The sequence below is a fragment of the Diabrotica virgifera genome, chromosome 4 (genome assembly GCF_917563875.1).
Source record: "Diabrotica virgifera virgifera chromosome 4, PGI_DIABVI_V3a".
NCBI lineage: Eukaryota > Metazoa > Arthropoda > Insecta > Coleoptera > Chrysomelidae > Diabrotica > Diabrotica virgifera.
Genome location: NC_065446.1, coordinates 75,834,250 through 75,850,597, shown reverse-complemented (window position 1 = coordinate 75,850,597; position 16,348 = coordinate 75,834,250). Strand labels below are relative to the sequence as shown.

At 31.6% G+C, this 16,348-nt stretch overlaps 1 protein-coding gene across 2 annotated transcripts in view; it reads right to left on the bottom strand.

Moving 5' to 3' along the window:
* The window catches only part of LOC114332852 (uncharacterized), a 70,881-nt gene extending 54,996 nt beyond the window's left edge, over window positions 1–15,885 (bottom strand). For both annotated transcript variants that reach the window (XR_007697700.1, XM_028282631.2), the window contains exons 1-2: window positions 15,619–15,885; window positions 3,886–4,133 (exon numbers count right to left, since the gene is read on the bottom strand). Coding sequence is in view for 1 of the 2 variants with exons in the window: in XM_028282631.2 (XP_028138432.2) it covers window positions 3,886–4,133; window positions 15,619–15,658 (288 nt within the window). In the remaining variant the exon portion in view is untranslated. The remainder of the gene's footprint in view (window positions 1–3,885; window positions 4,134–15,618) is intronic.
* Window positions 15,886–16,348: the final 463 nt, after the last annotated feature.

The following is a 16,348-nucleotide window of genomic DNA, read 5'->3' as shown; positions in this document are numbered from 1 at the left end:
GATCTGGTATATTTACTGTTCTCCTCTCTCTTCTTAAACCGAAGATATATACCGCCAAAAAATATGCCGTTTTTTACTTACCCAGTCCTATAGCTGGCTTATGGGTAGTCAAAACTCACAAACTACATCCGTTCTGAATCGACCCTCACCCCCTCTTCAAACACAGAAAAAAAATTCAGATCGGTTTAACTTTTCCACACATATACATACATACATAAGATACATATATACATACATACATACATACATACATACATACATACATACATACACACATACATACATACATACATACATAATACTAAATAGGAAGTGCCGTAAAATCCACACCCTTAGACCAAAATGGATGGTTGAAATATGAATGGCTGAGTCTTTTCCTGAACTTTAAGATGGGAATTGGCCTAATTTTCAATTCTGTCAGACTTATAAAATCGAAAATTTCGTGTATATATAGTGTCGCGTGTAGGGGTGTAGGTGTGCGCCATTAAATGTATTCATTTTTTTTTTCGAATGTTGAGAAAACTAATAGGTAATTTTGAAAAATTTAAACGCAGAATGAAAGATTACGTTATTAATAAGGGCAGAAATTCCCTGAAAACTTCTATAATTTTTGTTTTTTTTTTTACAGGGATGAAAAGAAAACAGAAAAGTTGTAAAAATGTTTGTCCGGAGTCTGTCCGAAGAGGATAGACAAAATACGAAACGGAACAATTATACAAAACCTAAAACTAGAACCAATGAATGAAAAAATATGAGAGGGGAATCTTAGATGGTTCGGGCACGTGTGTATAATGTCGAACGAGAGACTAACAAAACGAGTGTTCGAAACGAGAATGCGGGGGAAAAACAAAAGAGGAAGACCAAGAGTTATGTGGGTGGATGAAATCAGGAAAGAAGACGAGAAGAAAGGATTGACATTTCAAAAAGCAAAAAAACCTTACACCAGATCGGAAAGCATGAAGACTACAATGCCAAAGTTAACTCCTCCAGCACCACACCTAAAGGTAGACTAGTAAGGCTTAGAACTCAGCAAGTAAGGCTATGAACATTATTGTTTCTCAGAACATCCTGGACAAACTTTAATTTGATGGTCTTCACGGATGGATTTTTTGCACACTTTGCACCTTGTTCGGCTCTTACGGTCTTGGGATCGCACACAGAAACTGTATCTGGCTAAATTTACATGAGTTTCTTCTTAAATTTCATTAGGTCCATTTTCCTTCAAACTACCCTTGATATCTCCCGGAATATATACTGGTAAAATTGGCCGAACCAAGTACTACTTACAGTACCCAACCACGTCTATATAGCGTCGCGTATCGGGAGCAACTGAACTGAACCAAACATACATCCCAAAGGAAAGAGTAATATGTGCTATGTATAAAAGAAGAGCAATTTGGGACCCAGCAAACCCACTAAGTGACGAAATATGGCTTAATATATCTGTTTTATTTATTCTTTGCAGTTGCATTAAAAAATCCAATATTCAAATCAGGTCACTTTAAAAAACAATCTGTACCTTTAAGTCGATTTTTCTCCACTTTCTAAAAAGTGTAGTTAGTGAGTTTTACCTCTAATAAGACGATATGCTAAAAAACAAACCAAATGTAACTTAACAAATGAAACAAACGATTCCTCAGCAGTCAGTTGGATACTGACTTCTGACTTCATTTCACTCTTTTACTGAAAGAGCATCGGCTTAATGCTAGAAAGAGCATTTATTCAAAATGACTTCTGAAATTTTTAATAATTATTATTGTTAAAATTTTGAATAATTATTGTTAAAATTTTTAGTAGTGAAATGTTCATTCTAAATGTTATAAAATTGTTAAAAAAATAATTTTTATTCAATCCAATTTTCTTTCTTTTGTATTTATTTTTTTTTTCATAAACTAACCACTTTAAGCATAAAGTGTTCTACATTTTTGTAATCAGAACAAAGAGTAGAATAGAAAGTTTCGAATAAAAAAATGTGGAAGTAATTAAAAAAAATTAAGAGATGATACGGGGGCTGAGAGGGTACCTTTCCCGGTAAGGTTAAGTATAGCACAATGTCTCCCTCTTCAACTATTATTTGAGGTGTTTTTGTGTTTTTTTCTAAATATCAGTGGTTCAAACGTTATTTGAGGTGGATAGTTTTATCTGAAGAGCACTGTATATTCAAATTTATTGATTTGGTGACAAACAAATAAAGTAGTTTTATAATTAAATTAATTATTATATTGATACATTTATATTTTGAATATTACAATTGCTAAAATAAATTTGAGGTTCAGTTTTCAATATTTCTGTCTTCTTTAGACGTCTTCTTAGAAATATTTAATCTTAGCCATTTATTAATGCTGCGGCGTCCGATAAAAATACAATTCTGACTGCGTTAGTAGAATCTGCTGCAAAATGCAAAAAAAAAATAATCAAAATACAACATTCGTAACCTTTGACCAACCACTTTATTGGAAAGCTCGCAGTATAATTGCAAATGTAGATATAAATGAGAATCCTCATAATTTGACATCGGTTATTGTTAAACTTGGTGGATTTCATACTCTGAGTTCATTTTTAGGTGATATTGGATATATTATATTGGATATATATATATTATTACTTGATTTCTATTGGTCATATAAAATTATTTTTTCTTTTATAATATGTATTTTTTCACCAGCTTTTCAGTGAGCCTACATGCAAGCGTGTGACTTAGAAACCGTCAAAGTTATTCTAATTGTTTATAACCTAAAAAGTAGGGTCTTTTTCAAACGGTTTTTTTAATAACAATTTTCATAATATGTTAATTTTTTTAATATATCTTAAAAATAGAGTCTCGAGTAATTGATTGCGATTTGCTAAATATCTCTAGAGTCATTTTTAGGGCAAGAACAGTTGTATAAACAATTGCTCTCTGGGATAAACAAATTGAATAATTTATAAACTATTTGGTCGATCTGATTGAAATTTAGCACACTTAAATAACCCATTAATAGCATAATTTAAAGTAGTTAAATTATATATTATTATGCAAAAATTAAAGTTATTAATATTTATATATTAGTGCGAAAATGAGGGTTTTTTACAATTATCTAGGTCAATTGCTTATGTATATGAATATGAGTATAATCAAATTAAAGAACTTTTTAAAATCTACAACACTTATTTAAAATATTTTCCTCTAAAATTAACAAGTAACGTTTTATAATCAAAAAACTGAGTTTTTTTAAATATTTGTAACTGTTAAAAAAAAGAAGAAGAAAAATTAGCTGTACGTCTTCACGTAATTATCATCAATTATCTCTCATCTACCGTTTAGCACCTTCAAAACCCTGCTTAACATTTTTTCGTGTTTTTTCCCTATTAACTGGGGTAAATATTGTCGTCGTGGTAACCCATTATATTGAAAGATTGGTTTTGACAACCTTGTCAAAGAGTTAATTTGTGTATTTTCACTTTTAAATAAAAATTGATATATCTCTATTTATTGTGGCTTTTTTCCAAACGTACGGCCCTAGAAAAAATATTGTTCCTAACTCATGCGGAAAGTGTCTTCCCCGCACTCGACTGCTTGCCCAAACTCCGCTATCGCGTCGTTCGGGTCAACGGCAGTCTCGTGCGTGAAAGTATCATTTTCCGCACGAGTTAGGAAAATAACAACTATTCTTTTCCTTGTGAATTTTAGTTAAAATTGCGCTGAGTCTTATTTTTAATCAACTACAGCGTAAAAACGTGAAAAAAATGAACTCTGGGAGTGAGGCCATTTTACCTACCTAGGTACTCTTTGCTTAAACTTTAGAAATGAACAAACTTGCAATTAATTTTGAAAGACACTTTCATGTGATTTCTTCTAATGTTGTTTAGAAATAAGATGCGCTCTCTCATCCCAGCCTTACTAACCTGAAAAGTCTGAAATACGTCAGAATGTCCAGTTTGTTCACATTTCTGTTTTATCATTGCTGAGAGCTGCGCTAGCATACTTTGGGCCTGCATAAAATTTGCGTTTGCCTGTGAATTACCAACGCTACCAAATGGATTATTTCCTCTGCCACCAAATGAACTAGTTCCGCTGTTACCAAAATGTACTCCTGGTTGATTTAGATTTCCAAAGTCTTCGCGTTTATTAAGGTTCAGGGTGTACGCGCAACCTGAAAAAAATGTGCAATAAATAATTTTTTCACCCGTGTTGAGCTGGCCCCCCCCACTTGCAAAAATTAAAAAACAAATAGCCCTGATTTATGAGCTATTTATGAGCTCTCATATTCCGCAAACTAAAAATTTTGAGCTCGTTCCACTGAGCAGGAATTTAATACCCTATTGGGGGGGGGGCTGAGTCAGCCCCCCCCACTACTTAAAAATAGGAATATTGAATCGGTTTTTGCGGCAGAATTACGAGCTATTTATGAGCTCTTGAAATTATATAGTTTCGATTTTTGAGCTCATCCCCTTCACCCCCAAACAACCCTTTAATTGATTTAACTTAAGAGAAAGATGCTGAGAAAACTTAAAATATATCGTATTGCGGATATAATTCCTATAGCTTATATACCCTAAGAATAAACTATTAAATCAAGGGCATTTCGATTATTGAGCTACAACCCCTTCGCAAGAAAACCACCCTATCTTCCCGGCTTAAGAGAAAGTTGTACTTAAAATGCGTTAAACTAATTATTTGGCGACTACATATCATTTAAAAATTTATAAGCTTCCAAATTACGCGCATTTAGATCAGTAAATTGCAATTTATTTTGTATAGTGCAGTCACTGAAGGTAAAAATCAACGATTACCTTCAATTTCGGTGAACCTTCATCGATTTTCACGAAAATTGGTCAGTGGTTAGAGGATACGTCAAGAAACAAAGGTGACATGGTACCACCTTGCGCCTTTACCCTGAGGGTGGATACCGCCCCTTCTCGGGGGTGAAAATTACTTTATAAAAAATAACTGCACAAATCAATAAAAGAACAAATTAAAAGCAAAATTTATTATGTAAAGTTAATAAAATAAGTCAATAACTTTTAAGTTATTAAAGATCAAAGATTTTAATTATTTGTGAAAAAAATGCATGTTTTGAGGAGGTTTTTTTGTAAATCACTGAAAAACTGTAAGTTTTTACAAAAAAGTTAATAGTAGTTTAATTCGTGTAGCTTATATTCTAAGAATAAACTCTAAAATCACGCGCCTTTCGATTATTGAACTACAACCCCTTCGCAAGAAAACCATCCCATATTCCCGGCTTAAGAGAGGGTTGTATTTAAAATAATTTAAATTAATTATTTGTCGACTATATATTGTTTAATAATTTATGAGCTCGCAAAATATACGCATCTCAATTATTGAATTGCCATTTTCTTTCTATAGTGCAGTCACCGAAGGTAAAAATCAACTATGACCTTCGATTTCGGTAAATCTCCATTCATTTTCACGAAAATTGGTGAGCGGATTTTGATACTATCAACTTTTTCTGGATCTTATTTTTGATGGGTATTTCTAAGTACTTTGACAAGTATTTAGTACCTAAGTGTTATAAAATGCATCTTTTTCCCGTTATTTAAGCTTGAACCCTTAGATTTGAACAGTCGCGGAAAAAAATATATATTTAATTACCAATAACTTACTTTAAATTAACATTAAAGGTTTTTCAAGTAAGCAATTTATTATATTTTTTATTAGGTTCAATTTTAGTGATGAAAACTTTTTTGTAAAAACTTACAGTTTTTGAGTCGTTTATGAAAAATCGCTATAAGGCATGCATTTTCTTTCCAAAAATTAAAATATTTGATCTTTAATAACTCAAAAAGTATTGATTTATTTTAATCACATTATATAACAAATTTTGCTTACAATTTGTCCCTCTCTCGATTTGTGGGGTTATTTTTAATAAAGTAATTTTCACTCCCGAGAAGGGGTGACATATACCCCAGGCTAAAACCCCAAGTTGTTATTGTCAATTCGTGAAAATAAATGGAGATTTACCGAAATCGAAGGTAATAGTTGATTTTTACCTTCATTGACTGCACTATAGAAAGAAAATGGCAATTCAATAATTGAGATGCGTATATTTTGCAAGCTAATAAATTATTAAACGATATGTAGTCGCCAAATAATCAATTTAAATTATTTTAAGAACAACTCTCTCTTAAGCCGGGAAAATGGGGTCGTTTTCTTGCGAAGGGGTTGTAGCTATATAATCGAAAGGTGCGTGATTTAAGAGTTTATTCTTAGAATATAAGCTATACGAATTAAACTACTATTAACTTTTTTGTAAAAACTTACAGTTTTTCAGTGATTTACAAAAAACCTCTTCAAAACATGCATTTTTTTCACAAATAATTAAAATCTTTGATCTTTAATAACTTAAAAAGTATTGACTTATTTTATTAACTTTATATAATAAATTTTGCTTTTAATTTGTTCTTTTATTGATTTGTGCAGTTATTTTTTATAAAATAATTTTCACCCACGAGAAGGGGCGGTATCCACCCTCAGGGTAAAGGCGCAAGGTGGTACCATGTCACCTTTGTTTCTTGACGTATCCTCTAACCACTGACCAATTTTCGTGAAAATCGATGAAGGTTCACCGAACTTGAAGGTAATCGTTGATTTTTACCTTCAGTGACTGCACTATTCAAAATAAATTGCAATTTACTTATCTAAATGCGCGTAATTTGGAAGCTTATAAATTATTAAATGATATGTAGTCGCCAAATAATTAGTTTAACGCATTTTAAGTACAACTTTCTCTTAAGCCGGGAAGATAGGGTGGTTTTCTTGCGAAGGGGTTGTAGCTCAATAATCGAAATGCCCTTGATTTAATAGTTTATTCTTAGAGTATATAAGCGATAGGAATTATATCCGCAATACGATATATTTTAAGTTTTCTCAGCATCTTTCTCTTAAGTTAAATCAATGAAAGGGTTGTTTGGGGGTGAAGGGGATGAGCTCAAAAATCGAAACTATATAATTTCAAGAGCTCATAAATAGCTCGTAATTCTGCCGCAAAAACCGATTCAATATTCCTATTTTTAAGTAGTGGGGGGGCTGACTCAGCCCCCCCCACTAGGGTATTAAATTCCTGCTCAGTGGAACGAGCTCAAAATTTTTAGTTTGCGGAATATGAGAGCTCATAAATAGCTCATAAATCAGGGCTATTTGTTTTTTAATTTTTGCAAGTGGGGGGGGGGGGCAGCTCAACACGGGTAATTTTTTCTACGAGCCTGCAAAAATGTCTACTTTCTCGCACGCATTTTAGTTTAGAAAGTTTCACTTTTCCGCACGCGTGTTACTTTTCCGCACGCGTGTTACTTTTCCGCACGCGGTTTTTACTTTTCCGCACGCGTGTTAATTTAGATATTTAATATGGCCTTAAAGTAATTAAAATATATGAAATAAACTAATATTTAGATAAAATCCACGAGGAAAATAAACTTCCTGTAGCTGGCTGTATACCATAAATCACAAAAATACCAAGTTTCTTGTAAAAGGTATATATTAAAATACCCTAAATAAGGGTCAAAATACAAAACGTTTTCGGATTAAGGAATCCATCATCAGTGTTTAAAAGCCAAAATTTGCATGCCTGAGCCACCAAAATGTATTGGGTAAAAATCCATTAAATGTAAATGATAAAGTTATTTTACATATTTATATAAAAATCATCTGATGTTAAAGATAAACCTGGATGTTACCCAGGGCAAAACAGGACTCTCCCCACGTGGTTGGAACTTTTTTTGGAGAAAACCTCACATATTGGATTTCAATGGCCAACTAGCCAACTTTTAGTTTATTTCAAATTTATTTCAAATATATCTTATTGTGTTCCTGTTTTAATGAAATTGACGCGATTATTTCATTCATAGGAGATTCTGACCAATAGAAAGCTACAGAAATCTGAATTAAATCGATAATTTTTGATAGTCTCCCGTCGTTAAGTATATTACGTCAGATTCCCTTCGTTGCTACGAAAAAATACATTCAGTGACATTAATGACAATTAATGTTTTAAAATTATAAAAGTGATGACTTAGTCCATTCTTTAACGGTAAAATATTGCAAAACCTCTAAATTTTAAAGAACCGCTTGGATTGACATGAAATTTGGCATACACACAGCTAACAAGTCAAAGAAAAAAAAGTGATATGGTGCCGATATGTGCTTTTGCCCTGGGGGTGGTTTTCACCCCCTCTTGGGGGTTAAAAATATTCGTCCAAACAAAGTCAGGAAATGGGTAAACTGGCTAATTTTAAGTAACTTTTGTTCTATAGAGTTTTTTCACTAAGTCAATACTTTTCGAGTGATTTGGCAGTGAATATGTTCATTTTTTCAACAAAATAACCACGCTTTTAGACAGTTTCTCGCAATTAACTCAAATAGTAAGTATTTTGTCGAAAAAGCATTCTTAGGAAAAATATAGCCTATAAAAAATTAAAAAAAATGGTGTATATATCACGTCTTTTTGTTTAGTAGAAGCAGAGTTATAGCTAATGAAAAATAGGTTCATATTCGTCAAATTCCAAATGGAATACTTTAACGTGAAATAACCAAAAATGAAGCACATTTCGGGGAAAACTCATTAAAACTTAATTAAAGTGTTTAAAAAAAGCTTCATTTTTGTTTTATAAAAAAAAATTCTAGCATCAAAATTAAACAAGTTACGCTCAAAATAAAGTTAGTCCCTTTTAATTTTGGTAAAAAAATCGAGAAAATCACCCCCTAATTAGTATCTTAAATGAACTTAATCGTAACGACTTCACAAGTTTCTTGACTCGTGTATATATTGTTTATATGATCTGTAAGTTTCATCGGTTCAAAGTCCTTATTATTGAAAGTGCTGTAGTTAAAAGGGGTTGAACGAATCACTGATCACGAATGTATGCAAATTTAGAAACACCAAATCTTGATCAACTTTTGTCTAACAGAAAAACAAGAAAATACATGATATTCAGAAAAGCAAATCTGACTTTTTTTGTTTCTCGAGATTTTTGGTATCTCTAACAATTTTATGTTATTTTGAAAAAAAGCATATTTTTCAAAATTTAAATTTATAAAAATTATATTTTCAAACCAAATTTTTTCAAAAATAAGCACTTTGAATCGATGAAACTTACAGATCATATAAACACAATATAAGTAAAATAATTTGTGGAGCGGCAACGATTAATTTCATTTAAGTTGCTAATTAAGGGGTGGTCTTCCCGATTTTTTTTTGCAAAAACAAAAGGGACCAACCTTTTCTTGAGCGTAACTTGCTTAAATTTAATGTTAGAAACTTTTTGTAAAAAGAGAAATAAAGCTTTTTTTAAATACTTTAAAAAAGTTATATTGGGTTTTCCCCAAAAAGTGCTTAATTTTTTGGATATTTTACGTCAAAATATTCTATTTGAAATTTGGTGAATATGAATCTATGTTTCATTGTCTATAACTTTGGTTCTACGAGATCCAGAGACCTAACGCGTACACCATTTTTTTTACTTTTTTATAGGCTATATTTTTGCTAATAACGTTTTTTGGACAAAATACTTACTTTTTGAGTTATTTGCGAAAAACCGTCTAAAAATGTGGTTATTTTGTTGAAAAATGAACATATTCACTCGCAAATAACTCGAAAAGTGTTGACTTGGCGAAAAAGCTCTATAGAATAAAAGTTACGTAAAATTAGTCATTTTACCCATTTCGGGACTTGTTTTGGACATATATTTTTTCACCCCCAAGAGGGGGTGAAAGTCACCCCCAGGGCAAAAGCACACATCGGCACAATATCACTTTTTTTCTTTGACATGTAAGCTATGCGTATGCCAAATTTCATGTTAATCCAAGAGGTTCTTTAAAATTTAGAGCAAAAACCGTGAAAAAATGGACTAACTTTCAATCGTCAAATATTTATAAAAACTGTGTGTTTAATGGTACTTACATACATAAATTACAATAAAATTTTGGTTTTGAACAGTTTTATTCATGAAATAATCGCAACAAACTGCACTCAACCTCTGAAATTAATATAGAATTTTTGCTCTCGTGACACTGACATAATTTCACTCATCTTCGGCTCGTGAAATTAAAATTGTCAAAGTGTCACTCGGGAAAAATTCAATTAGTCCAGAAAGCCACTGCGCATCCGCTAGGAAAAATATTCTAATTCGGATTTTTTGCAAAATCTTACTCAAAAAGGACCCCTTTTAACAAATTTGCATGTTGCCAGGACCAAAAGGTGGTCAAAAATTTTTTAAACGTTTTTTTTTGTTTTTTCCTAAAATTATTTTTTTTTCATGAAAAAAAGTTTTTTTTAGGTTTTTTGGATCATTCCAAACAGAAAAGGTCTTTAGTGACTTTTCTCTAAAAATGATAGTTTTTGACATATAAGCGATTAAAAATTGAAAAATTGCGAAATCGGCCATATTTAACCCTCAAAAACTATGTGAAAAACTGAAAATTTGAATGTTGCCAAGGTACGTACATATTCTTTAAACATCGGTTGATAAAATCCCGAAGAGTTTTTTGCAATACAATATTCAAAACTCCTTTGTTTTTTAATTGCTAATCAAGCGTGCGCGGCACTATTTTCCACCGACAGTATGGTGCAAATGAAAGGAATAAATTCGTTATTTCGTAAACCGGCGATTTTAAGGAAAAATCCCAAAACAGGTCGATTTTTATTTTTAAGTTATGATATTGTGGCATATATGGTATACTAGTGACGTCATCCGTCTGGGCGTGATGACGTAGTCTATGATTTTTTTAAATAAGAATAGGGGTCGTGTGGTAGCTCATTTGAAAGGTTCTTCAATTCTCTATTCACTAATGTAAACATTTACATAATTATAATATCTCCAGCAGTGGACGAGTACGGGTTGATGATGATGATATATACTCTTAGGTGGCAAGATAATCAAATTTCCATATTTAGAAAATCATAAAAAACCTTATATAAGAATTGTTTTATATGAAGCAACCATATCATTAGTGTAGGGATAATAAAAATACAAATTTACAAAATACGTATTTACAAAAATGTTTCTAAAGTTTAGAGTAGGTTATAGTTTATCAAAGATTAAACAAACATTTAAACATATTTAAACATTATTTCCATTAGTGTAATGAGAATTACATTTTAAATTTACTAATAGTAGAGGATCCGATATAAGAGCAACCTTCACCGATCTATTTAATGAATAAAAATTATTTGATACGCAATTTAGTATATTCAAAATTGTAAAAAACAAGTAGTACCCGATATAATGTTGTCCAGACATTAATTATTAAAAATTAAATAAAAAATAAATATTAAATAATAAATAAATAAAGAATAAATAATAGGTATTATTTATATTTTAAAATCCACAATTATAAAGTCATAGTTTGGTGTTAATTTTCAGAGTAAACTGAATGTAAGATCAAATACTTACCATGTCGGGATAGTATCATGAGGTTTTTTCCCGGTTTTTCCTGTTGATTTATATATGGAACCAATAACACGAGAATTTTACTATCACCATTGCATGTGGTTGTCTTTTTTTGTGACGGATATTCTTGAGTTAAAGTTGATTTCATGTAATCTAACGAACTCATCTCATAAACCTTGGCAATATAATTTTCAAGTAGATATTCTACTTTAAAATGTAGAATATATGTCTGAATTGCCGATATATTATGATAATATGAATGGGTGAGATTAAATTAAAATATTAGAAGAATTTTTTTACTAAGCAACAACATTTGTTTAATTTATTAATATTTTAATAAAACTATTTTTTCAATTTAATTGTGGCTTATTTCCCATCTAAGTAGTTAATTATTATTATTTCCTATTTCGATAATGGCCTCCAAAGTGGAAGTCGAAACCTCAATAACTTTCATTTTTAAATTAAATTGTGGCTTATTTATAAACGTAAGTATAGGATACCTACAGAAGGGGTACCCCTCAATGCAGATACTTAATGCCATACTTGTTGCAGAGAGTGAAGGTGACCTTCAGATACGTTTATACAGGGTGTTTCATTGGGAAAGTAACATACGTTAACTGTAGAAAGAGGACACTTAGGCGATCTCAAAAATACCATACTTAATGGATCTTACTCCGTTAATAATAAAGGTACTGGGTGTTTTATCAATTTTGCCATTTTCTTAATTGGTTCATAACTTTTTAACCACACTGTATATTTATTTTATATTTGGCACACAAATATCATTTAAGGTGTACAATAAATTAATTTATTTATAATTGTAAAAAATCCAGATCCGGATTAAAAAATATTGGAAAAATATTCCGACCCCAAAACAACACCCTGTACATTAAATTTTTTTAAATGGATTTTTCAGTTGAAACGAGGATGCAAAACTAAATTCAGTGGTATAATTTGAATTTTCGGCAAAGTGATTTTTCTGGTGAAATTTTGAATTTAAATTCGGAAATTAAGTGAATTGCGAGAGCTCCAAGTAAAAAAAATTGAAATACAGCTTACAACTTGTCAACCTCACTGTATATTGATTTTATATTTAACACGCGAATATTCTTTTAGGTGTCCACTCAATTAATTTATTTACAATTATAAAAAATCCAGGTCCTGTTTAAAAAAATGTTGTGTAAATATTCCGACCCAAAAAAACAACTTGTATATTAATTTTATTTAAAATGGATTTCGGATTTGAAAAGGGGATGAAAAACAAAGTTAGTGGTATAATTTGAATTTTCGACAAAATGATTTTTCTGGTAAAATTTTGAATTAGAATTCTGAAATTATGTCAATTGCGAGAGCTCTTGTAGAAAAAATTCAAATGCGACTTAATTTTAATTAATACCATTATTTAATCTAAATTGGTAAAATGTTAATATTTTAGTGTCTTTTTATTATGTGTGAAAAATAGTTTTTGGCGAAAATTCATCTTTAAATAATGAATAAATAATAAAGGGTCAATAAAGAACACATCACTTTAATCAACAAAATAGCTAAAAATTATGACAAAACAGCGAAAATTTGTAGCATAATCACTATTCAAAACTAAAGTACTTATTCAAAATTACCACCATCCAAAATTAATTTTTTTATACGTAGGTACTATAAATTTTTGTAATTAGGTACCTAGCGTCATGTGTACTGTGTACTGTGTACTGTGTGTGTTGAGTAAGTGTGTTGTTACATTGCAAAGTCGACGTCATTGTCTTTGCAAAGAGACGCTAATTGTATCCGAACGTCTGCGGTCCCTCCGGTGAGTACCGATCCCACAAGGACAGAAACTATTTTCATTTATTAATTTATGATAAACGAAAAATTTCTGACTCTGGTGAGATTCGATCTCACGACCATTCGGACCTTTCGATCCAAAGGTAGGCGCTCTTACCACTGAGCCACAGAGGGGGTAATCAAAAATTATTGTTATGTGTGCAAATGTTAATATTTTACCAATTTAGATTAAATAATGGTATTAATTAAAATTAAGTCATATTTTAATTTATTTTACTTTGAGCTTCGCAATTCACATAATTTCAGAATTCAAATTCAAATTTTTACCAGAAAAATCATTTTGCCGAAAATTCAAAGTATACCACTAATTTTGTTTTTCATCCTCTTTTCAAATGCAAAATCCATTTTAAAAAAATTTAATATACAAGGTGTTTTTTTAAGTTGGAACATTTATACAATATTTTTTAATCCGGACCTGGATTTTTTATAATTGTAATTAAATTAATTGACTGGACACCTAAACGAATATTAGCGTGTTACATATAAAATCAATATACAGTGTGGTTGACAAGTTGTAAGCTGTATTTCAATTTTTTTCTACTTAGAGCTTTCGCAATTCACTTAATATCAGAATTCAAATTGCAAATTTCACCAGAAAAATCATTTTGTCGAAAATTCAAAGTATACTACTGCATTTAGTTTTTATCCTCTTTTCAACTGAAAAATCCATTTTAAAAAAATTTAATGTACGGGGTATTGTTTTGGGGTCGGAAAATTTTTCCAATATTTTTTAAGCCGGACCTGGATTTTTTACAATTGTAAATAAATTAATTTATTGTACGCCTTAAATGATATTTGCGTGCCAAATATAAAATAAATATACAGTGTGGTCAAAAAGTTATGAACCAATTAAGAAAATGGCAAAATAGATAAAACACCCAGTATCTTTGTTAATAATGGAGTAAGACCCATTAAGTATGGTATTTTTGAGACCGCCTAAGTATCCTCTTTCTACAGTTAACGTATGTTACTTTACCAATGAAACACCCTGTATCAATTTAATATAACAGCAAGAAAGTTCAACATGATAATATCACCAAATAAAACAAAAAGTATGGTAATCTCTAAGGATCCAAAAAGGTGCAAACTGGAAATGGACAGAAAAATAATCGGATCCAAAAAGGTGCAAACTGGAAATGGACAGAAAAATAATCCAGCAAGAAATAAGTGTTAGCTACCTGGGTGTACTAATGCATAGTTATTGAGATACAGAAGCAGAAGCTGCCCAACAAATAAACAAAGCCAACAGAATAGCAGGATGTCTTAAACACACTCTCTGCCGCATCACACATCTACGGACAGAAACAAAGGCCAAGATCTATAGGACAGTAGTTAGGCCAATTATGACTTACACTGCGGAAATAAGACCTGACACAGCAAGGACAAAAGATTGATGGAAATGTGTGCAGTGGAAATAGTCCGAGATACCACAGGAAAATAATTATGGGACAAACAACGTAGCACACAGACCTAACGCAAAGCTGTAATATAGAAAACATAAATGACTGGACACTGAAGAATAAAACTAATAAAAAAACCATAAAATCCTTTAAGGTATATTTGTTAAAATCCCTTATACAGGGCTACATCACAGAACAGAACTAGTTTTCAATCGGTTGACCGATCATCATCAGTGTTTGCGTGAATCTAACATGCTAACCACCCAAGTAAAAAATATTTGTAAAAGCCGCAAATGTCGGACTTAAATTTTTGAAGTTTATGGGAGTTTTGGGGACGAGAACGAAAAACAGACTCTAAATAGGAAGGGCCGTAATATCCACACACTTGGACGAAAATGGATGGTTGACATATGAATGGGTGAGTCTTTTCCTGAAGTTTAAGATAGGAGTTGGCCCAATTTTCAATTCAGTCAGATTTAGAAAATCAAAAATTTCGTGTATATATAGTGTCGCGTGTAGGGGGGTGTGTGTGCGCCACTGGCGAGAACTGCCGTTCTCTGGTAATTTTAATATATTAATATACTTCTACAAAGTACTTAAATATATTACGTACAGTCGGAAAAATGAAAGAATACCCATGAACGCACATATAAAACACGCTGTATTTTCCTGTCACCGTGTCACAAAGAAAACTGCCTAGCGCAAGTACATGTAATAATAATTATTACATGTACTTGCGCTGGCCAATTTTTTGTGTGACACGGTGACAGAAAAATACAGCGTGTTTTATATGTTCGTTCATGGGTATTCTTTCATTTTTCCGACTGTATTACATAAAGATTTTAAAAATTGAGTTTTATGTTTATGTTAAACTGTAAAATATCGGAAGTTAAAACCACTTTTTTCAGAAGAGCATTTTAGGTTAGATTCAGTGAGATATTGATAAATACTATATTTAATAAAATAATTTTATCGGAAATAATTTCTAACTCACCTATCAATAAAGTTACAAGAACTTTTCCAAGAAGCTTCATAATTTTGAATAATCTAATTCACTAGAACTAAAATTATTACTGAGCGAAATCTACGAATGCTAATTCGTTACTACTACCACTCTTTTCGCTTGCAATTATAAGCTAAAACTAAATAACAGCACACCATGTGCAACAGGTCCAGAATGATACTCTTGTCTTATACTAATGCGTATGCAACGATAACCAACTATAGCAACAAACAAATTTTCCCTCGATGCAGAGGGTATCGTAATCAGTAATCAGTATAACCGGGTCAAAAGTGACGTAAGTGGTAAATTTTTCACAAAAAGCATTTTAAAATATACATATATACATCGCATTAAAACGTGGGCCGACGTCTTGCGATTCCTAATCTCCATTCTTTTCCAGGACTCCTTTTCTTATCACCTTGTCAAGACCTTCTTGCCAACTCTTTAACTCCGCAAAAAAGAGGACAAAACAAAACAGTCGTAACTAGGGGGTAGTTTGGGGGTTATAACGCCCCCCCCCCATTTGGATGTAATTTGAGCTCTATACGCTTAACACTATTACTATTCCATACCCCCCAGAGACCATCAAGTAGTTGTCACCCCCCCTCAGGATCATCCTAGTTACACCTCTGAAACAAAATGCGCGAATTATAGATAGTAGGGGAGCGAAGTATGCTAAATATGCAGTCACTCGAGTGCTAAAATATTGATTAAGTGTATT